The 22,745-nt window shown below is 55.8% G+C and overlaps 1 protein-coding gene and 1 long non-coding RNA gene across 3 annotated transcripts; both read right to left on the bottom strand.

The window, feature by feature from the left end:
- Nucleotides 1–395: 395 nt before the first annotated feature.
- LOC147219502 (uncharacterized) lies at nucleotides 396–4,076 on the bottom strand. Its single transcript, XR_015108748.1, has 4 exons — nucleotides 4,058–4,076; nucleotides 1,353–1,595; nucleotides 1,179–1,205; nucleotides 396–1,094 (listed from the first exon to the last, which is right to left on the bottom strand). It is a non-coding gene; the product is annotated as an uncharacterized LOC147219502 (long non-coding RNA).
- A 5,006-nt stretch (nucleotides 4,077–9,082) lies between these two features.
- On the bottom strand, nucleotides 9,083–22,127 carry smg7 (SMG7 nonsense mediated mRNA decay factor). 2 transcript variants are annotated; one of them, XM_086173008.1, is made up of 22 exons: nucleotides 22,019–22,122; nucleotides 20,950–20,981; nucleotides 20,168–20,285; nucleotides 19,951–20,083; nucleotides 19,625–19,796; nucleotides 19,465–19,536; nucleotides 18,950–19,100; nucleotides 18,577–18,712; nucleotides 18,331–18,493; nucleotides 17,793–17,952; nucleotides 17,649–17,719; nucleotides 17,202–17,262; nucleotides 17,012–17,131; nucleotides 16,196–16,616; nucleotides 15,920–16,061; nucleotides 15,167–15,567; nucleotides 13,994–14,350; nucleotides 13,623–13,769; nucleotides 13,142–13,222; nucleotides 12,677–12,827; nucleotides 12,199–12,602; nucleotides 9,083–10,951 (listed from the first exon to the last, which is right to left on the bottom strand). In XM_086173008.1, exons 1-22 carry the CDS (start codon nucleotides 22,042–22,044, stop codon nucleotides 10,838–10,840), a joined length of 3,633 nt encoding a protein of 1,210 aa, XP_086029134.1. In that variant the 5' UTR covers nucleotides 22,045–22,122; the 3' UTR covers nucleotides 9,083–10,837. The 2 variants fall into 2 exon arrangements, with proteins under 2 accessions (XP_086029134.1, XP_086029135.1); XM_086173009.1 differs by lacking the exon at nucleotides 13,623–13,769 and having other exon boundaries at nucleotides 10,554–10,951; nucleotides 22,019–22,127.
- Between the last annotated feature and the right edge of the window lie 618 nt (nucleotides 22,128–22,745).

Genomic DNA, 22,745 nt, shown 5'->3' on the forward strand with positions numbered 1-22,745 from the left:
AGGAAGCCGAAACAGGAGGACGGGTCCGGGTCAGAGTCCAGGTCAGGGTCAGAGTCCAGGTCAGGGTCTGGGTCTGGGCCTGGGTCCGGGTCCAGGTCAGGGCTTTCAGTAGACAGAAGAAGGAGGTAGAAGGAACTTTGCGTTGTCACCTTGAGGTTGCTCGTCCCTCTGCAGGTGTGCTGGAGGTCTTTGTCCAGCAGGTGGCAGCGGCACGCCTCCTTCCACCGCGACGCCCCGGAGGTTCTCCGGTTCCCCTCAGGAGAACCGCCCGAGGACTTTCGGTCGTCACCCGGCGATCGGAGATCCACGGCCTTCAAAACGTGACGCGATTCTTTGTCCTTTGAGGTTTCTATCGGACCGCCGGCCGTTACCATGACAACAGACAGCACACATCGCCATTTTCATGTTTGCTTTTAATAACACCCGACACCCGTCCAGGAGAAGATGACATGAGCGGCGCGGTCGCCGTGACGACCCGGGGAGGAGGTCACGCCGATAACCCCGAAACGATGCGGCCAATCGCGTCGATTGATCGGTCGCCGGTGGGTCTCGGGCTCGGATGCTCGGCGTCTCCACGGCGACGAGGCGGGCCGACGGGAAGCGGAGGTCGGCGGACGCACCTGGAGCGACGGTTGGATGGTGGTTTCAGCTGCTGCCTCCGGACGGAGAGCAGCTGGGACCGCGTGAAGAACAGGAGGGAGCTTCAGGGCTTCTGGTCCAGAGGAGCCCAGGTGGAGGCTGAGATGGAGCCTCCACCTGCGCCGCTCAGGGACGGCCTCTGGGAAACCCAGGAAACATCTCCGCTAGTTCACGCGGGGACAAACTCAGAGGGGCGGGGCTTATCGTGACGGCACAGGCCAGGAGGAAGAAGAGGAGGAGGAGGAGGAGAAGCTAAGGAGGAGAAGAGATGGAGGAGGAGGAGGTGGAGGGAAGGAGGAGAAGGTAAGAAGGAGAAGAGATGGAGGAGAAGGGAGAGAGGAGGCCTCAGGGCAGCAGGTTGCAGAATGTGAGGGCGCCGCCGGCCGCCACGGTCTTGATGAAGATGAGCCGCACGCCGTTCATGATGAGCAGCTGGAAGTTGAGCTTGGCAACTTCTGCTGACAGAGAAGAAGATCAGCCAAGAACAGGGTCCGTCGAGGTTCTCCTTGAACCAGGACCTCCAGGGGACGAGGACTCACCCGGAGGCTCGGCGACATCACAGCGAGCTGGAGGAAGGAGACACAACACCAGGCCGTCAATCCCACGTCCACCCAGATCGTCCCCCGGACCGGGACCCGGACCAGGACCGGGACCGGGACCCGGACTGTTCCGAGGGACGGCAGCGGGCGGAGCAAAGATGGCGGCAGGCTCACCAGGGACGGCCATTCGTCCGTGCAGCTGGCAGGACTGGATGGCTTTGTAGCTGAAGCCGCTGAGGACGAAGCTCCTGTCCTTTGGGGACAAGGAGGCGGCGCTGGTGTTCAGGACCTTCTGGCCGCCGCCGGACAAGCTCAGAACCATCTGTCCCCCCAACAGACGGAAATTCAGGGCCACGCAGGCCTCGGGCCCGCCTTTCTGCAGGGGGCGCAACACCGCCAGGGAGGGGGGGGCTTCATCTGACACACACACACCCACACACACACACACTTAAACACATACGTGTAAACCACCCAGGCCTTCTGTAGTGCTCTGAATCAATCCACCCAATAATTAGTTTTTGGGTATAAAAGCATCTTATGAAGCAGAAATGCGTGTAAGAGGTGCATCGCAGATAAATAACACGTGTAGTGATAACATTCGTTCACGGAGCATCACGTGACGACAAAGGGACGCCCAACTGTTCTCTTACACTGACACCCCGGACGTCATCGATCGGCACCCCGTGGTTTTGTCCGGGGCCGGCCCTGTGCACCCCGCCACCCCGAGTGCCCAAATTCCACGAGTGTGTAAAACAAGTCCTTATTTGGAAATAAACCCGAGCGTTGAGGCGATGGTATAAAATGACGGCGCCTCCTCGGCTCGGCGCCGGAACCTCCTCACCCGCACATCCGCTGGAGGCGTCTCAGCGGGTGTGCAGAGGGTGAACCATCCTCTCGGGGTGACAGTCATTCTAGCCCGGGGTATCTCCTTAGTGTATATATCTCCTTTCCTGACTTTGAATAAACCATCCTTGCTTGATCAGTTCCTGAACACACCGGGACAACAAAAGTCGGTTTGCGTGGCGGGAGCCACACAAACGGACAGTAGCCACAATAAATGCCTCTCTAGCAAACAGCTGCGAGACATAAAAAACACAAATAATAACCTGATAAACCTGCAGTATTATTTAGGATCATTTGTAGACAAAATCCATCCTCTTTTCTTTCTCAAACAGAGTTCAATTATTCTGCGGTACAGATTATCCGTGCGCTTCGGCTCCCAGCAATATAATTTGCAGTGCGCGTCGGAGCCTGTGAATCAGGGCTACCGGTCGTAGTTTGTGGCTTGAAAATGTCGGACAAATCCTTTTCCTGGTTGTGAAAGGTTCGCTAGCTCAGGAGTTGCCCAACCGTTCTTTCCCATGTCCAGCTTTTCTTAGCAAAGAAAATGGCTTTAACAATATATTAGTGACTAAATCTGTTTCTTCTCCTCCTGCAGCCATTGTTGGGTGAAAAAAACAATATTAAACAAACATAACTATATTTCTGTTCGCAGCTCGCTAGTAAGCATCTCCTTGCGAATACACTTGTCCACTCTCTGACTGTCCAATCAGAGGGTGTGAATACGCTGACGTTGCTGTAGCCTGCTAGAAGGCTCTGATGTCGACAACTCAAAATCTGATTGGTTGAAGCAACAGCGTCAACAACACTTATTTTTTGCAGAAAGGGCTTGCAGAACCGATTGTGCAGGCCCCCCCAGGCAGACTCCTTTGACTTTGACCCTGCCTAGCAACAGATTATGGCTGAAATGTGATTGGTTAAAAGCTCTAGTATGAAAATACATGTCTGGAAGCGGCACAACCAGGAGAAAAGCTATGAAAGGAAGAGAACGGACCCTTTGGAATTATTTAATTAGTATTCATGGACAAATTTTAATTGACGTTTGTGATTCAGATATTTTTTGGGCCAGCAGAGAAGGTGTTGCAGGCCCTGACGGCCCACCACTGGTGTAAACACACAGGTTTCCAAAGATGCCTGGAGAACCTGCGATGGGGAAAGAATCCAGGTCTGGGAAGCTACTGAGACCTAAACCTCCAACAACCAGCCCAGAGGTCCAGAAGCACCTCCATCTAGCTCCATTTGGTCTATCAGGGGAACGTTCTGCTCCATCTAATGAACATTCTGCTCCATCTAACAGACGTTCTGGTCCATCAGGGGAACATTCTGCTCCAGACTAATAAACGTTCAGCTCCATCTAACGGACGTTCTGCTCCATCAGGGGAACGTTCTGCTCCATCTAACGAGCGTTCTGGTCCATCTAACGAACATTCTGCTCCATCTAACAGACGTTCTGCTCCATCAGGGGAACGTTCTGCTCCATCTAACGAACGTTCTGGTCCATCTAACGAACATTCTGCTCCATCTAACAGACGTTCTGCTCCATCAGGGGAACGTTCTGCTCCATCTAACGAACGTTCTGGTCCATCTAACGAACATTCTGCTTCATCTAACAGACGTTCTGGTCCATCAGGGGAACGTTCTGCTCCAGACTAATAAACGTTTTGCTCCATCTAACGAACGTTCTGGTCTATCAGAAGAATGTTCTCCTCCATCTAACAAACGTTCTGATCCATCTAATGAATGTCCGGGTCTATCAGAAGAACGTTCTGCTCCATCTCACAAACGTTCTTCACCATGTAACGAACATTCTGCTCCATCTAACGAACATTCTGGTCCATCTAACAAACGTTCTGGTCTATCAGAGGAATGTTCTGCTCCATCTTACAAACTTCTGCTCCATCGAATAAACATTCAGGTCTATCGGAGGAACGTTCTACTCCATCTAACAAACGTTCTGGTCCATCAGAGGAACGTTCTGCTCCAGAACCCAGAACCCCTTCTGCCCATTTGAAGAACCCAGGAGGAGAAGTTGTTCTTACCTTTAGGAATCACTCTCAGGCGAATTGGAGAACCGAAGAGCAAACACTGTGTGACATCCTCATACAAAAACCTGCTCCACCTGGCACACACACACACACACACACACACACACACACACACACTTAACAGACTAAGCGTGCAAGTGCACAGGCACACACACCTACCCAGCAGACCTAGTGCGCACACACACACACACACACACACACACACACACACCCCTACCAAGCAGACCCAGCACACACACACACACACACACACACACACACACGCACACACACACACACACGCACACAAGTTACCTGTACTAAGGAATCAGTAGATGGACGACATCCTGAAGTTGTCCAGAAGTCATTCAGATGTTGTCTGGACCTTGTCTGGAGGATGTGTGACCATCATCTGGACGCAGCAGGTTCTTGTCGAGCTGTGCCTGCAGGTTGAGTCATTCAAACCTGCAGCAGTGGAGGGGGGTGTCCTCAACACCCTGAAGAAAATATTGGCATCATGACGACTAAGGCCAGAAGAATGCAGCCTCAGGGCGGCACTGGCCCGAGTCTCTCCAAGCCTGCCTTGGGGCGGCAGTGCAGTGTCTCCCTGAGCCGGTCCCAAGCCCGCATAAATGCAGAGGGTTGCGTCAGGAAGGGCATCCGGCGTAAAACTTTTGCCAAAACCAAACTTGCGAGTCAATCATAACTATACCATACCGGATCGGTCGCGGACCGGGTTAACAACGACCGCCATTGGTACTGATGACCTACAGGGTACTAATGGGCTACTGCAGGTCGAAGAACAAGAACAAGAAGAGGAGGAAGAGTGCGTGTTCGGAAGCAGAGAGAGAGGAGGAAAGGAAAGAGCCTGGGACTGAGAGGAGGGACTTTGAATATTGGGACTATGACAGGAAAAGGTAGAGAGTTGGTGGACATGATGCAGAGAAGGAAGGTGGATATACTGTGTGTCCAGGAGACCAGGTGGAAAGGTAGTAAGGCTAGAAGCTTAGGAGCAGCTTTAAGTTGTACTATTATGGTACTGACAAGAAGAGAAATGGAGTAGGAGTTATCTTGAAGGAGGAGTTTGTAAGAAACGTCCTAGAGGTGAAAAGAATGTCAGATAGACTTTTGAGTCTGAAACTGGAAGTTGAAGGTGTGATGCTCAATGTTGTTAGTGGCTATGAACCACAGGTGGGATGTGAATCTGAAGAGAAGGAGAAGTTCTGGAATGAGTTAGATGAAGTGATGCAGAATATTCCCAGAAATGAGAGAGTGATAATTGGTGCAGACTTCAATGGACATGTCGGTGAAGGCAATAGAGGGGATGAAGAAGTGATGGGCAGATTTGGTATCCAGGATAGGAATGCCGAGGGACAGATGGTGGTAGATTTTGCAAAAAGGATGGAAATGGCTGCAGCGAACACCTTTTTCCAGAAAAAACAGGAACATAGGGTAACTTATAAGAGCAGAGGTAGGAGCACGCAGGTAGACTACATCTTGTATAGACGAGGTAACCTGAAAGAGACCAGTGACTGCAAAGTAGTTGTAGGTGAGAGTGTAGCCAGACAGCATAGGATGGTGGTTTGTAGTATGACTCCGGTGACAAGGAAGATGAAGAGGACAAAGGCAGAGCAGAGGTCAAAGTGGTGGAAGCTGAAAAGGGAGGAGTGTTGCATGGTTTTCAGGGAGGAGTTGAGAAAGGGTCTGGGTGGTCAGGGTGAGCTTCCAGACAACAACAGCTAGTGTTATCAGGGAGACAGGTAGAAGAGTACTTGGTGTGTCATCTGGAAGGAAAGTAGATAAGGAGACTTGGTGGTGGAATGAGGAAGTGCAGGAGTGTATACAGAGAAAGCAGTTAGCGAAGAAGAAGTGGGATACTGAGAGGACTGAAGAGAACAGACAGGAGTTCAGGGAGATGCGGCGAAAGGTAAAGATAGAGGTAGCAAAGGCAAAACAAAGGGCGTATGATGACTTGTATGCTTGGCTGGATAGTAAGGAGGGTGAGAATGATCTATACAGGTTGGCGAAACAGAGATAAAGATGGAAAGGATGTACAACAGGTCCGGGTGATTAAGGACAGAGAGGGACATGTATTGACAGATGCTCGAAGAGTGATGGGAAGATGGAAAGAGTACTTTGAAGAGCTGATGAATGTGGAAAATGAAAGAGAGGCAAGGGTAGAAGAGGTGACTATTGTAGACCACAAAGTAGCAGAGATTAGTAAAAGTGAAGTGAGGAAGGCATTGAAGAGGATGAAGAGCGGAAAAGCAGTTGGTCCTGATGATATACCTGTGGAGGTGTGGAAGTGTCTAGGAGAGGCAGCGGTAGAGTTTCTGACTAGATTATTCAACAGAACCTTAGAGAGTGAGAAGATGCCTGAAGAATGGAGACAAAGTGTGATGGTGCCTATTTTTAAGAATAAAGGGGATGTGCAGAATTGTGGCAACTATAGAGGGCTAAAGTTGATGAGCCATACAATGAAGTTATGGGAAAGAGTAGTGGAAACTAGACAGAGAGCAGAAGTCAGCATTTGTGAACAGCAGTATGGCTTCATGCCGAGGAAGAGTACTACAGATGCAGTATTTGCGTTGAGAATGCTAATAGAAAAGTACAGAGAAGGCCAGAGGGAGCTGCATTGTGTTTTTGTAGACCTAGAAAAAGCATATGACAGGGTGCCAAGAGAGGAGCTCTGGTATTGTATGAGGAAGTCTGGAGTGGAAGAGAAGTATGTTAGACTGGTGCAGGACATGTATGCTAGCTGTGAGACACTGGTACGGTGTGCTGTAGGGGTAACCGAGAAGTTCAAGGTGGAGTTGGGACTCCATCAGGGATCAGCTCTGAGCCCCTTCTTGTTTGCAATGGTGATGGATAGGCTGACAGATGAGGTTAGACAGGAATCTCCATGGACCATGATGTTTGCATCAGACCACAGAAAACAGGTAGAGGAACATCTAGAGAGGTGGAGGTATGATCTGGAAAGGAGAGGAATGAAAGTTAGTCGCAGCATGACAGAATATATGTGTGAATGAGAGGAACTCAGGTGGAACGGTGAGGCTACAGGGAGTGGAGATCAAGAAGCTGGAGGATTTCAGGTACTTAGGGTCAACAGTCCAGAGCGTAGGAGAGTGTGGAAAAGAGGTGAAGAGACGGGTCCAAGCAGGTTGGAATGGGTGGAGAAAAGTGTCAGGGGTACCAAGAGATAGAAGAACATCAGCCAGAAGGAAAGGAAAGGTGTACAAGACAGTGGTGAGACCAGCGATGATGTATGGACTTGAAACTGTTACAATGACCAAAAGACAGCAGGCAGGTTGCAGAGATGAAGATGTTGAGGTTCTCTTTGGGAGTGACCAGGATGGAGAGGATCAGGAATGAGTCTATCAGAGGAACAGCACATGTTAGATGTTTTGGAGAGAAGGTCAGAGAAGCCAGACTGAGATGGTTGGGTCATGGACAGAGGAGGGAGAGTGGATGTATTGGTAGACGGATGCTGGAATTGGAACTGCAAGGCAGGAGGTCTCGAGGAAGACCAAAGAGAAGATTTGTGGACGTAGTGAGAGATATGAAGGTAGTTGGTGTGAGAGAGGATACAGAGAATAGGGTTAGATGGGGAAAGTTGATTCGCTGTGGCGACACCTGAAGGGAAAGCTGAAAGAAGAAGGATCAACTGATTTTGTCTGGGTCCTGGAAGAGTTGGACAGCTAGAACCCTCAACCCTGCCACCTGTTCTAGACAAGATCTTCTTGGACCGGGCCTCCTCGGGGAGGACAGTGTACCTATCTGAGGCTGTCGAGAAGGTGGTCCCGTTGGTTCCACAATCATTTGACCTTCAGGGGGTGCCGGCGTGATTTACAGCAGAGTGTAAAACCAGTTTGGGTAAGTTAGAGGCCCTGGTCCCATTCCTGAACCGGCCGTCTGCCGGTCTACAGGTTGGAGTAGATACGGCCTCAGAATCTATGAGTCTGGCCAGTGGGAGCAGGATGGAGCATGAACTGCCCTCCATCTCTCTTGGAACTCTAAAGGATGGTGAAGTTTGGGTCACATGAATGAAAGAGAGAAGTTGTCTTTGAGATGTCAGGAGGACCAAAACTGACTCTGGTTCCTTATTTTCCCCCAAGAAACTGCCAAACACATAAAGGGACTCTGAATGAAACCCAGACTGACGTTCTCATACGTGGTCGTGTCCGGGTCTCTTCTAAGACTGCAATCGCTCCTTTTGATTTTCTGATTTCCAGTCAATACCCGTCCACCAAGGCCACAGGGGATTCTCTTAGCGCCGCCTCGCAGTATCTCTCACTGTGGGTATATAAGCCCCATTGTATAACCCACTGTGAGAACCTGCCACACAAAAACTCTTCACCTCTCAGTCACTGGAGGCAGCTGCAGGCGGCGGCGCCACAAACCCCTGTGGTTCTTTGGGGGGGATTTATCTGATGGGATCCAAAGCAGAACCCCACCTGGGGGGTTCAATCAGCCAGGTGGGTCACATGACAGCATGATGTCACCGGGCACGAAGAGCTCAAGAAGCAACGGAGCAGAAGCTGCACGTTCCCCTCGATTCTGAGACCATCGGTCAAACGGAGGAGCAGCTCCAACCCCTTATCGACCGTCCGGCCGTCACACCGGCTCCGGAGTGACACCACTCCCGTTGATTCTGAACACAAATCCTCAAAGTGAAATGACTGGCTGCATGTTGTCACCATCCATCGTCCTGTCAACTCCTGGAACTCCAGAAACCCTCCAGTCACAAGAGTAGATCTGGCCTACGAGTGACAGTTGAGGCTCTGAGCTGCCACGGAAATCAACCATCAAAGCGGTATCTCCAAACTTCAGTTACCTTCTTTCCTGGAAACGCCTCCTATCAGGAGGGGGCTGTGGGACAAACAGGAGCTGAAAGAAACTACCTTCTGAAGAACATCTGCTGAGGATGACTTGGTTCTCTGGGCTCCACCTACAAGAACAAAGAAAACCACCCATCTGGATGAGAGGAGGTGACGTTAGTGCTGAGCTGCTGCTGGGAACCAACTGAAGGTGGACGCGGCGTGGAGGGAGAACATGGCTGCACTTTATTTAAAGGTCAATTCAACAGAAAAACAAAACCGAGACCCGAACCATCATTTCTCGTCACGAGCCGAGCGGAATGTGCCGGCCCGCCGGCCTCCCTCCCGACCCACGGGAGGTCAGCGGCGGACCTGCTGCGAGAACATCTCCGCTCCATCGGGACGCTCCGCCGGTTCCCCCGCGGGAGAACTTTAAAAAACACCTCTTCCGGCCTCTCGGGTTCTGGATCAAACTAAAAGAAAGGGCTGTTTGTTCGGGAGTAAAAAGCAGGTGCGTCTCTGTCGTCTGTCTCCGACGGCTCTGAAGGACAACTTCCTGTCTAAGCAGGAAACAAGACTTTCAAACAGTTTGCTGGTCGTCATGGCGATGTCGCTTCCACCTTGGTTTCCATGACTACAAGGTTCCATCGACCTCCAAAGTCCAGCGGGTGTTCCGATCCTCGCCCCGTGGCGACCGAGAGGCCGGATGGAGGCGCGGAGTGGGCGGAGTCTGGGCTGGTTGAACGCAGGGGGCGGGGCTTCCCGGGGCAGACCACGGCGTCCGAAGGGGACCCGTGTGACGGCCGCCGCCGCCGCGCTCGCCGTCTCGAGGCGGCATCGGAGACAACAAGTCTACGACGGGAGCGGCGGCTCTCCCGGTGATGTCGTGGCGATGCGTGAGGTCCCGCCTCCTCTCCTGATGTCCATCCATGCGAGTAAATATTTACAAGTCGACGACGAGAACCTTTCCGTCCGTCCTCGGGCAGATCCGTCACGCGTCGTCGTCCGCATGATGGTTTCCGAGCGGCCAAACTGTCCCCGTCGCTTCCCCCTTGCTTCCTAAGCCTGCGGGTGATTCCCGCTGCGTCAGGCGAGGGCCTTCGCACAAAACAGCTTCATTTTGGCACAAAGTTCACCTTTTCTGCGGCCGACTGACCGGCCCCCCGGGAACCTTCTGCCCGGCCTCCGGCCGCGGAGGGACGTCCCTTGGAAAGGAAAGCTCTTCGCTGGAAGGAAGATGGGGAAGAGGAGGGCCGAGGTACGCAGGCAGGAAACTAAAAGTGTCCACGCTAAAACGGCTACAAACAAATCACAAAGTACACTTTCTCTCCTGAAGCTAAGACTAAGCCCCGCCTCCTCCGTGTGATGTCACCGGCCCATCACGAGTCGCTGTGGCGATAAATAGGTATTTATATAAGTAGACGGCGGTTTGTCATCTCCTTCGTCCGGCCGATCAGCCGCAGCCGCTCGTCCTCCTCCGCCTCCATAGTCAAAGTTAACAGAGAAATAAGAGTTAATGCACCCCCCGCGGTGATTCCTTGCCCACCCTCAGCCGGACCTCCTGGCGGTGGCGTTCTCCAACCACTCAGCCGTCATTCTGTGGCGGCGGCACAGAGAAAAAAAAAAAAAAAAAAAAAAAAAAAGGGGCGCCTGGAGCCGACCAATCAGACGTCCACGCGCTGTTTGTTTTGGTACAGGTCGGGGGGGTCCAAACGGGGGCGGGGGTGGGCGGGGTGTTCCTCAATGTTCAGGTTTCCACGGGTTGAGCTCCGGTGGCGTGCGGCGCCAAGAGATCCCGCGCCCTCCGATGCGGGTGAGGCGTCCCCGCTCCTCGACGGCCGAGGGGTGGGGGATGGGGGTTGTCGGCCTGGGGGGGTCGCGGCCTCCCCAGCTCCGCCGCTTCAGGCCGCTCTAATCTTCCATTGTGTTCGGAGCCGGTCGAACGAGCTTCTTCCTCCGTGTGGCGGCGGCGGCGGACTCAGTGCGGCGGGTTCATGGCGCCGTGACCTCGCTGCTGCTTCTGCTTCTGCTGCAGCAGCAGCTGCTCCACCGCCGACGGGCCCGGCTGCATCATGGTGTTGGACCAGATGGACTGAGGACCCAAACACAGCGTTAGCGGTCTGGAGCCACCAGCAAGGACGGACGCCAACTACATGACCGGCGACATTCACCGCCATCTTCAATCCAACAAGGAACTCAGAACTAGCTATTGCAATTACAACTAGCCGTCACAACACATAACTAGCAATCGTAGCTATAACTACCAGTAGCTAATCACAACTAGCATTCTCTAATCATAGCTAGCAATATGTAATTATCCTTAGTAACCATGGTTCCAACTAGCAGTATCTACATGGCTATTACTAGCAGCGTCTACTCATAAACAGCAATAGTGTTTATAACTAGTTTACGTTTACAATTGGCAGTAGCTGTTGTTACTAGCAGTATCTACTAACAACTAGTCATACTAATTTCAACTCCTAATATGCACTTATAACTAGTGATAGTGGACAGAACTAGCAAAATACAATATATCTTGTGGGTAATATTGACTAGGAGAACCTACTTGTGAATAATAGTACCCACTTATAAATAGACCTGGCTGTAACTCGTAGTACTAGGTGAAATAATCAATACTAGTTGTAAGTAGCAACACCCTCTACTCTAATTATACTAGTTATTCAAAGTCCTCATAACTAGTGATACCAGTGGCAAGTAGTTCTTTTAACCAGTGATAATAATTGTAAATGTAACTTAAACAGTGATGCTTGTTGTAGGTAGTGCTTGAAGCAAGTGATACTAGCTGTAGGCAGTACTTGAAGCGAGTGATACTAGTTGTAGGTAGTACCTGTAGCAAGTGATGCTAGTTGTAGGTAGTGCTTGAAGTAAGTGATGCTAGTTGTAGGTAATACTTGAAGCAAGTGATACTAGTTGTAGGTAGTACCTTAGCAAATGATGCTAGTTGTAGGTAGTACTTGCAGCAAGTGGTGCTAGTTGTAGGTAGTGCCTGTAGCATGTGATACTAGTTGTAGGTAGTACCTGTAACAAGTGATGCTAGTTGTAGGTAATAATTGAAGCAAGTGATACTAGTTGTAGGTAGTACCTTAGCAAATGATGCTAGTTGTATGTAGTACCTGTAGCAAGTGCTACTAGTTGTAGGTAGTACTTGAAGCATGTGATACTGGTTGTAGGCAGTGCTTGAAGCAAGTGATGCTAATTGTGGGTAGTACCTGTAACCAATGTTACTAGTTATACATTATACCTATGACTACTGATACTGGTTTGACCTAGTGATGCTGGTTGTCGCCCCTGCGGGCGGGTGCACGGCAGGCATCGGACCTTGAGGCTGTCGAGCAGCACGGTGGAGGACGACTCCTCCATGGGGGACTCCTGATTGGTCCAGGAGCCGGCGGCGGGCGGGGCCTGGCGCCAGCCGCCGTCCGAGGCGGCGGCGGCGGAGGGTCCGGCGGGCGGCAGGTAGTCCAGGCCGAAGCCGCCCACGGTGGAAGACGCGGCGGCGGGGCCGGCCTCCACCTCGGAGGAAAACAACCCGCAGCCCCGTCTCAGCTCGCCGGGCTTGTCGGCCTTCCAGCGGTCCAGGCCGCGGCGCTCGCGGCTGTCCGACTGGCCGATCGGACCGAAGTTGGAGAAAGGAGGGGCGCCGTGGTTGTGGGTGGGGGGGGAGGACGGCAGGCTGCTGGGGTTGGACGAGTGAGGAGACTGGCTGGCCGGGGTGGAGTGATCTGCCAATCACAGCCAAGGTTACTCACGGCGGGCCAGAGGGAGGGAGGGCGGCGCCGGAGGGGGCGGGGCCTACCTGAGCTGGCGGGCAGGGAGGGGGACCAGGGGGTCCCCTCGAACAGGGAGTACAGGGACGGCTCCTGGTGCATCATGGGAGCGTCGGCCTTGGAGCTGGGGGGCAGGTTCTTCCCGTACGCCTGGCTGAAGATGCTGTTCTGGTTGAACTCCTGTCACCAGGACACACAGGAGGACCTCCGTTACTTCTGCTGCAGCCAACCACCAGCAGATACACATGGGTGTGTGTGTGTGTGTGTGTGTGTGAGTATGAGTGTTGGGTGGAGCTGGACACCAGTAGCTGGACACAGTAGGACACCAAGACAGATCTGGAAGACCTACAAGGACCTGGTTTCATGTCCATTAAGGGAAACCTTAATGCCACCTCAGGGTTCTGGTCTGCAGACCACCTGAAGCCACGGTTCTGGTCTGCAGACCAGGACTCTATGATGCAGGCTTGTACAGGTTGAGGTGCTGACATGCTGACCTGCATGGGGAAGCCAGACATGGGCAGCAGGGAGGAGGAGGGGCCGACCTCGGGGACGCTGTCCATCCTGGTCTGGTTCAGCTGCAGACACACACACACACACACACACACACACACACACACACACACACACACATACACACACACACACACACACACACACCCTGTCAATCATCCAGAGCGTCAGCTCAGACGGTCGTCATCTCAAGCGTAAACCTGGACACAGACCCATGACATCATCGCCCCAGACCACCAATCAAAATGCCCCCTTTGCCGGGCCGCCAGAGGACCACCCTGATCTGCTGGTGTTCTCCACCGTTTCAGCTCCTCCTCCGGGTTCTAATGAGGAACCCAGGGACTGGCCTCTTTATGAACATCAGACAAGTCTTAGGAAGTGAGGCTGTGAAAGGCGGGGGGCCGGGGGGGTGATGGGGGTCAGGGGTCAGGGGTCGGAGGTCAGGGGTGAAGACAGGCTACATACAAAGATGTTTGGTCCGGGAGCGGAGCTAAGAGGAGCAGCCAGAGCCTGGAAGAAATCAGGAGGCTTAGAAAACAGCAGCTCCTCCTCCTCCTCTAAATCTGCTAGAGTTTTTAACAGGTCAGGAGGTAGAAGAGGCGACTTGGTGTCCTGAGGAGAGAGGAGGAGGAGGAGGAGGAGAAGAAAGACGGGGAGGAGGAAGGAGGAGGAGTACAAGGGATAAAGGACAGTCAGAGTTGGAAACAGAAGGTCAAAGCAGCATCACAGCGGCCTCTGGGTTCTCCCTGCTCTTCACACGGCTCAGGTGAGATGTTTGGGCCGAGGGGGTTCGGATCGCGGCGTACGGGAGGAGGAGACACGGGACAACCACCCACCTCGAAGGGGGGCCCGCGGGCCGAGGAGCCGGGGTCCTGCTCGGGGCCCAGACCCCCGGGGGGCCTCTTCAGACGCTCCGCCATGACGGCCAGGCTGTCCCCCACCCGGTAGGACGGCTCCCAGTAGAAGTCCTGCACCTTCAGGTCGTACTTCAGCTTCTTGTCCATGTTGGGGGGGGGCAGCTGGTGCTCGAACAGCTTGAGGGGGTCCTGGGAGGCCATGTAGAAGGTCTGCTGCTGCTGCTGCTGCTGCTGCTGCTGCTGCTGCTTCAGGGGCATCTGCAGGGGGGGCATCTTCTGCAGGGCAGCCTGGGCCTGGCTCCACATCTGGGACTGCTGCTCCTGGACCTGCATGTACTGCTCACACACACATACACACACACACACACGGAAAAACACAAACACACACACAAACGTGGAAAAACACACAAACACACACACACACAAACAACAGGTGGAAACACACACACACACAGGTGGAAACACACAAAGACAAACACACACACAGGTGGAAACACACAAAGACAAACACACACACACACAGACACCCACACACACAAATGTGGAAAAACACAAACACACACACACACAAACAAACATGGAAAAACACAAACACACACACACACACAAACAAACATGGAAAAACACACAAACACACACACACACACACACACACAGGTGGAAACACACAAAGACAAACACACACACAGGTGGAAACACAAAAAGACAAACACACACACACACACAGACACCCACACACACAAATGTGGAAAAACACAAACACACACACACACAAACAAACATGGAAAAACACACACACACACACACACACACACACACAGGTGGAAACACACAAAGACAAACACACACACACAGACACCCACACACACGAACGTGGAAAAACACACAAACACACACAAACAACAGGTGAAAACACACACACACACCAGTGCTGCAGTGTGTAAAATCCTCCATGTACGTGTCTTCCTGCTGACTTTAAAAGTGTCCTCGTCCCCCCAGACTTTGGCTCTGTGGCCCCGTGGCTCTGTGGCCCCGTGGCTCTGTGGCCCCGTGGCTCTGTGGCTCCGTGGCCCCGTGGCTCTGTGGCCCCGTGGCTCTGTGGCCCCGTGGCTCTGTGGCCCCGTGGCCCCAGCGGCTCCTGGTGTGACCCACCTGCTGCAGCCCCGGGTGTCTGGGCGGACTCTTCCCGGGCGCCGCCTGCTGGCAGGGCTTGGTGGGCGACTGCTGCTGCTGCTGCTGCTGCTGCTGCTGCTGGCCCAGGGCCTGCACCTGCAGCTGCAGGGCCTGCTGCCCGGGGGTCTGGGCCGGGCCCTGGGGGGCCGCCGGGGGGCCCTGGCCCGCCGACCCGGGCCCCGGGCCCGAGGGCCTCTGCTGGCTGTAGGGGATGTGGGACGGCTTCCCGGCCTGCGCCTGCGTCCCGGCCTGAGCGTGGACCGCCGGCTGCAGGAAGGGGGCCGACACAGACACCCCCGGGGAGAAGGTGAAGCCCGGGCTCACCTGCAGACCCTGGAACGCCACGGGGGAGGGGAGCACGTAGGCTGGAGGGGCAAAACCTGCACACACACACACACACACACACACACACACACACACACACACACACACACACACGGGAGTCAGGAACATCTGTGGGTGTCCACCAGGTCTGTCGGGCAGGGGTGTGTGTGTGTGTGTGTATGTGTGTGTGTGTGTGTGTGTACCAGGTCTGCTGGGCAGGGGTGTGTGTGTGTGTGTGTGTGTGTGTGTGTGTGTGTGTACCAGGTCTGCTGGGCAGGGGGTGTGTGTGTGTGTGTGTGTGTGTGTGTGTGTGTGTGTGTGTGTACCAGGTCTGCTGGGCAGGGGGGTGTGTGTGTGTGTGTGTACCAGGTCTGCTGGGCAGGGGGGTGTGTGTGTGTGTGTGTGTACCAGGTCTGCTGGGCAGGGGTGGAAAGGCCCCAGGGTGATGAATGGGGATGAACTGGGAGGAGCAGGTGGTTTGAGTTTGAGTGACAGGAGTTTTCTTTGCTTCAGATACAGGAGTCTTCCTCAGCTCCACCTGTGCCTTCACCTGGGTGGAGGGACACACACACACACACACACACACACACACACACACACACACACACACACACACACACACACACACACAGGTCAGCCAGTGCCCCCCCTCCCCAGGCCCTCCCACCCCAGAACCATGTTCACCTGCTTCCCGGCCTCGCTGACTTTGTCCAGGCTCTTCTTCACGTCGCTCTTCCTCTTGCCGTCCCTCTTGGGCTCCAGCTTCCCCGGAGCTCCGCCTCCTTTAGGGAAGTCTCGGCGCTCCTTGCCGCCGTCCTTCAGGTGATGGTTGCGGGCCGGCTCTCGGCTCTGCTCCCGGGGTTTGATGTTCTCCTTGAAGGTGACGACGGGCCGCTCGCTGCCGTCGGGCCAGGAGCTCTGCGTCTTCCCCGCAGACAGCACCGACTTCAGCCCGCCGTTCCCGCCGTCGCCGGGCAACTGCTCGCCGTTGGACGACTCCTGCAACACGGGAGCCTCCTTCTCCTGAGGCTCCTCCACGGCTTGCTCCGGGATATCGCTGGTGAAGAGGAGGAGGCCTTCCTCATTCACGCTGCAGCCGATCAACCTGCGGGGGGACGGGACGCCATCAATAACCGACCCTGTGTGTTCGGCGCGCGGGCCAAGCCGAGGTTCGGATCTTCTCGCTCCGAGAGGCCGCTCAGCGGCGGCTCCTGACGCCCTGCCTGGAGAGGTCGTGACGTCACAGGGCGCTAGAGATGAGCCGGCGTCCTGACGAGGACCTTCTCAGTGCTCGCAGGAGCCCATCACAGGTGTCTGCACCCGGACGGCAGCTGTCAATCATCCCAACATTCACCCTCTCAGTCACCACCGGACAACCCTAGTCTTCGCGGAACAGCTGGGTGTCTTTGGACTGAAGACAAAGAACCCAGGGAGACCCGGCCAGGAACCAGGAGAACCTGGGGACTCCACAGAACCCTCCTCCTGGAGCGGGTCACTCACCCGGGCTGGGAGTCGGCCACCCACTTCCCCAGGCCCACCAGCCTCTGGTGCCGGGCGTGGACCAGCAGTCCATCGTGCTCCACCAGGATGCCCTGGTGCCCCTTGGTGAAGTCCAGGGACCTGCAGGCAGACCAGCAATGAGAGGAGGTTCCAGCGGCATCCCACGCCTGGCAGAAGGACGGTTCTGTACCTGAGAGCGGGTCTCAGCGCCAGGAACCCCTGGAGCTCAAACTCCTCCGGCAGCGGCGTCACTGAGAAGAACACCGCAGGTTAGCGTCGCGTCTCGCACACACACACACACACACACACACACATGCGCACGTCTGGGTCTCTGGGCTGACCCGTGAGCTCTGAGGAAATACTGCTTGGATGTTAATTCCTTAGATCTGAATTTCCAGAGCGCCTCAGCTTTCATGAGGACGCCATCAGAGGGAGTTTGAACACTTCCGAAGATGTTGTTGCTCATCATCTCCGATCTTTCCTAAAATCTACCGGAGAACCTCTTCGGGTAGAAGTCGGTCTTCTCCCTGGGTCTCCGGCTGACGGGCCTCCGTGCGGGAGGTGCGTGGAAGGCGGGACAGCATCAACAAACCCAGGTAAGAGATACTCAGGTGTCCGGAGAAGATATTCGCCCTACCTGAGGAGCAGGACACGTCATCCTCTTTGGGCTGGAAGCTGTTGAGGATGGACACCAGCCAGGGCCAGACGCTGAGGACGGGACGTGGACAGCGTGAGACTTGGGCTCCGACCCTCCGACAGGCGAGGTGAAGGACCAACTTACTGCTGTCTCTGGTCCACGGCGTCCTCGCTGAAGACGCTGGGTCTCAGCTTGAGCCAGTCCAGAGACACCTTGATGGCGGGCAGAGGACACTCCCCGGTCACGTCCTCGCCGCAGGCCTTGTTGAGCAGGACGCGGCTGCACATCACACCCAGGAAGGACACTGCGGACGCAGGCGCCACGGACGACACACAACAGAGCAGTGGTCCGTCAGCTGCGGGTCATGTGACCAGAGAACATTCAAGGCTCCTTCTCGTTGCCGGGAAGGGCTCGGCTAACGTCGACGTTCGCCGGCACGTACGGGATCCGCTCATGTCCGCGGCGGGTTTGGACCGCGCCGTCAGGACGGCCCGTCGGACCTGCGGAGGACCTTCCTACTGTGGGCTTCAGGCTGCTCGTGGCCCAGAAGCCGTCTTCCACCACTGACATCCCCAGAGGAGGTTCTACAAACTGCTCCTTCTGACCTGCTATTCCTTTCCAGGTCAAACCTAACATCTGTCCAATGTTCTCCTGACCAGGAGCCCGTGTCAGACGTTCTTACTGAAGAGGCCGAGAAGCTGCGACCAGCTGATCTGCTGCTCGCTGCTGAAGCTCTGCTCGCCGCCCTCGGCCGTCAGGTCTCTGAGGTGGTGGAGCTCGAACAGGTTGATGACCGTGATGTGGACCAGCTGCTGGGAGCTGAAGGCCTTCTGGAGGATCAGCCTCTGCACACACACACACACACACACACACGGTGAGAGAACAAGGTCCCGCCCAGACGCCCCTCCTCAGCCGGTCTTCACGGTACCTGGAACTGCTCCTCCAGCTTGTCCCTCAGGGCGTCCAGCTTGTCCAGGCTCTTGGTCAGGTAGACGTGGCCGTGGAACTTGATGAAGGCCTTGATGAAGTCCGACACGCTCCACTTGGTCTTCAGCTCGTCGCGGCTGCAGCAGAAGACAAGCGGAACCCATTGGTGAGGTTAACATGGCCTAGAGAAGATGCCCAGTAACCTTCACGCCAACTCTGTGTGATTATTCAAAGGAGCGGCTGGAGATGTGAGGGTGACTGTGTGAACTCTCAGGGTCCACCAGACGTATGGCACACATCTCCAGACATCAGGGCCTCTGATGAGTCCGGTTAGACGCTCTGGGCGGCGGAGCGGCCGGAGCAGCTGCTCGTACCTCTCCAGGGCTTTGGACAGGGCCTTCTGCAGGTTGGTGGAGGCGGCCGGGAAGGGGAACTTGACGGCGATGCTACGGCAGTAGTAGAAGATGGTGGTGAGGTGGTCTCCTTTGGACGAGGCTAGGATGGCCAGCTGGTTGTAGGGTTGACCTGCAGGACCGCAGCAGACAGACAGACAGACACCAGCTTATCTTCTGAACCATCTTATCAGCGTCTGGCTGACGAGCTCCTCGGGAGGACGAGCCCTCCGGGGTGGGATGGCACTCGGAGTCGGGTGAATCCGGACTGACGGCCGAGGATGAACACAGCCCGGTTGTCGTGTCGTCCGCGCTGAAGAAGATGGAAGCACCGCTCCCAACCATCTCCATATTAGAATGCGCTACAACTTCCGAGAACTACAAACATGGCGGACGTCAGGCTCAAGTGGCGGCAGGGTCCACTGGAGCGCGTGTCTGGAATCCAGTTGACCGACCGTGGTCGGAGTCGCCGGAGAAGATCCAGGGATGTGACTCACCGTTGGAGGGGACCAGCTGAGCAGCGTGTCGGTAGTACGACTCCGCCTGGCTGGTCTGGTTCCGGTAACGGGCTGAAACACAAGAAGCGGGTACGGTTTTAAGGGGGTTCGGCGGCTGGCGGACGCAGTCGCGGCGAAGGGCTCCCGAGGAGACACGGACCGATGTCTCCCAGGTGGACGAGGCAGTGCTGACAGATGTAGGAGCAGGAGCTGGGCTGCGGCGTCACGATGGCGCCGGTGCCGCTCTGTTTATTGCTGATGATACCGAGCTGAGACGACTTGACGCGGCAGGGCAGGTCCACGTTGAAGACGGTGCAGAGCTCCTGCAGCAGCTGCAAACATTAAAATCCAGATGGAACTCCTGTCAGACTCGGGTGAGGAGGTCTAATGGCTTAAAGAACCGGGAGGTTCTACTTCCTCGTTTCGGAAAAATTCACTCCATCTTTTTTGTCCCTTGGATGAGGTGAGCGAGCAGCCGGCACTCACCTGAGTGTAGAAGCCGCTGGCGGCCTCCAGGAACAGGGAGAGGTTGGCCTGCACCTCGCTGCGGTTGGGGTTGGCCCGGTTCTTGGCCTGGCTCTGCAGCGTGGTGATCTGGTTCTTGAAGGCATGATTCCACCTGGAGATAGAGCGGGTGTCAGGAACCGGCGGACCGACCCCCGGAATCCGCAGAAGGATGCAGGACGCGGGCCGAGACACTCACAGGTCCTGCTCCACCTTCTTGTCCAGCGCGTACTCCAGGTCCGTGACCAGCATCTTCTGGTAGAGGTCCTGCAGAGCCTGCCGAGACGTCCACACCTCCGCTACGCCGAGCTTAGAGTCTGCAGACAGGAAGCAAGGGAGCACATGGGAAACAGCTCAGGAGCTTCCACCCTGCCTCCGTGATCAAGTGTGCTCATCCTGACCGGTGCTGAGACTGAGCACGAGCATGACAGTGAAAAGTATTACCATCACTTTGCTTTCTCTAAGTCGCCAGTGAGCGGACGGCCAATCGGGCGCAACCAGGAAGTGACGGCTTCATGTAACAAACCAGAGTTGTGCTGCTCATAATGTTCATAATATGTTTGTAATAAAGAACAGTTATCCTTCTTTGTGCAACTATTCTTCTGGTCCACGGGACAGACTGCTGTGTATTCTGCTGTCCAGGTGAATTTGGAATTCATGTGGAATGAATACATTCACTTTATTTACAGAGTCAAGAGTGAGTCGGGCCAAGTCTTTCCAAACTTTGTATTTCGCTGCGTCCCCACAGGGATGTCCAGCATTGATCTTGGGACCTACAGACATCCTTTCTGCTGTCATTTCTGACAGCAGAAAGGATGTCAGAAACGGAGTTGGTCTCTGCCCTTCAACGGGACTGGATTCAACCCTTCTCTTTGCTCTTTGGTGGCAAAGCGGCATGTTTGTGGGGGACGTTCGTCCACAGCTGACAGCACAGGTTTTCCTAGTAAAGGGCGTGAGGTGTCGGAGGGTGGAGAAGCCTACCTGTCATGTCCGCCTTCAGGGCCTCCGCCTGTCTGCTGGGACAGAAACAGAGACAAGAGGTGAGACGGGCTGCAGACCGGGGGTCAATGCCCGGCCACCACGGATCAGCATTCTCCGGTAACGAGGGCGACATGCGGGCGTGGAGGGCGAGAAAAGCGTTCGTGTACCGGTAGAGTCGAACTTCACGTTACTGGAGCACCCGAGGCTGCTTGTATCTGATCGGGACGGGGAGAGGGAGGACGGAGTGTCCGTGTCACGGATCACAGTCCAATAAACCCCGACAACCGGCCACGATTCCAACCCGCGTCCCAAAGAGAGGCGTTCGGAGCGGACCGACCTCCGGCTGACAGGCAGTCCTGTCAGTGTGACTGACAGCTAACGGCTAACAGCTACGCCTGAGGACCGCAGTGACGGCGGCGGAACCGCTGTCGTGAGAGCCGGAGCGACCGGCCGCCGGCGGGACCGTCCGCGGCACCGGGCCGGTGGCCGGTTCCCACGGCACGCCGAGGTCGCACAAACACAACAAACGTGCGTTGCGTCTGGAGGCTAACGTTAGCACGGATCCGGCTCTGACCGCCCGCTGCCGGTGTTCCCTTTCGCCGTGACACCCCGCCGTTCGGCTCCCGGAGATCCCGGAGATCGCAGCCGGCCGCCGGACGCGCCCCGCCGCCGGCGTCCGGATCTCACGACGCTGCGGACCGAGCGGAGATATTCGATCGCCGCCGGTCACCTCGCGTCCGGGGAAACCCGCTAGCACTAGCATGCTAACTAGCGGCAACAACAACCTGTCTGACGGGACGGCGTGTGGGGACCGGAGCCTCGGTCACCGGAACCCCCCGCGACCCCGGGACAACCCCGCGAGTCCCGCGCCGACTCAATGAGCCGAGTGCCGGCGGAACCGGGCCGCGGGCCGCGGCTCCGGTGGTTTGTTGATACACGGCGTTAGCTAACAGCCGCTAGCGCTGACGTTAGAGACCGGACCGAGCGATCCGCCGGTGTCGTCTAAATGTCAGCCCGCCGACGGACGCGCCTCGGCGGCGGGGCGGAGGGCTCCGGGACCGGGGCTCACCGCAGGTACTGGGCGCAGAGGTTCATCCTGCCAGCCCTCACGCAACGAGCGCTCCACAAGCTAGCGCTCCTCCCGGCGCCATGTTGTTCCTGTCTGACCCGCTCGGGGAGGGGAGGGGGGGGACGGTCACGTGGGCACGGGCGCGCCAGCGGGAAAGGATCAAAGGAGTGGAGCGTGAGCTCGCGCCTCACCTGTGTGACGTCACAGCCGTCACAGCCGCGCATGCCCATTGGACGGCCGCCGGGCCCTGTGTGACGTCACAGCCTCCCTGTGTGGCGTAACATCCCCCCTTTACCGTCCCTCGGTGCGCACACGCACACGCCCAGCGTCCCTCTGACGAACGTCCAGCCTTCCGTTCTGGAGCGTCTGTCTGACCCTCCTCCCTCCAAGACCTCCAGGAGGTCCCCTCACTGGTCCACCTCACTGGTCCACCTCCACTGCTGCACCTCCACTGCTGCACCTCCACTGCTGCACCTCTCTGCTCCATGAGTATCCGAGGCCCAGCGCTGCACCCTTGTTGAAACAGAAGGTGTGGAGCAGGAGAAGGTTCCAGCCTTTCACCACGCTGCACCTGCCCGATGGACAGGCGACGGAGAACCGGGAGGCCTTCCTGTGTGGCGTCCTGTTGGGGTCCCTCCCGCCGTCCGGCGTCCGGGCCCCCGTGGTTGAAGCTCTCGTCTAGCGGCGGCCCAGATCTGCCCCACGTGCAGGGTGACCCCTCCGTAAC

This window comes from Fistularia commersonii, chromosome 25, assembly GCF_037954325.1.
Source record: "Fistularia commersonii isolate RoL2024-O1a breed Wild chromosome 25, RoL_Fcom_v1.0, whole genome shotgun sequence".
Taxonomy (NCBI): Eukaryota; Metazoa; Chordata; class Actinopteri; order Syngnathiformes; family Fistulariidae; genus Fistularia; species Fistularia commersonii.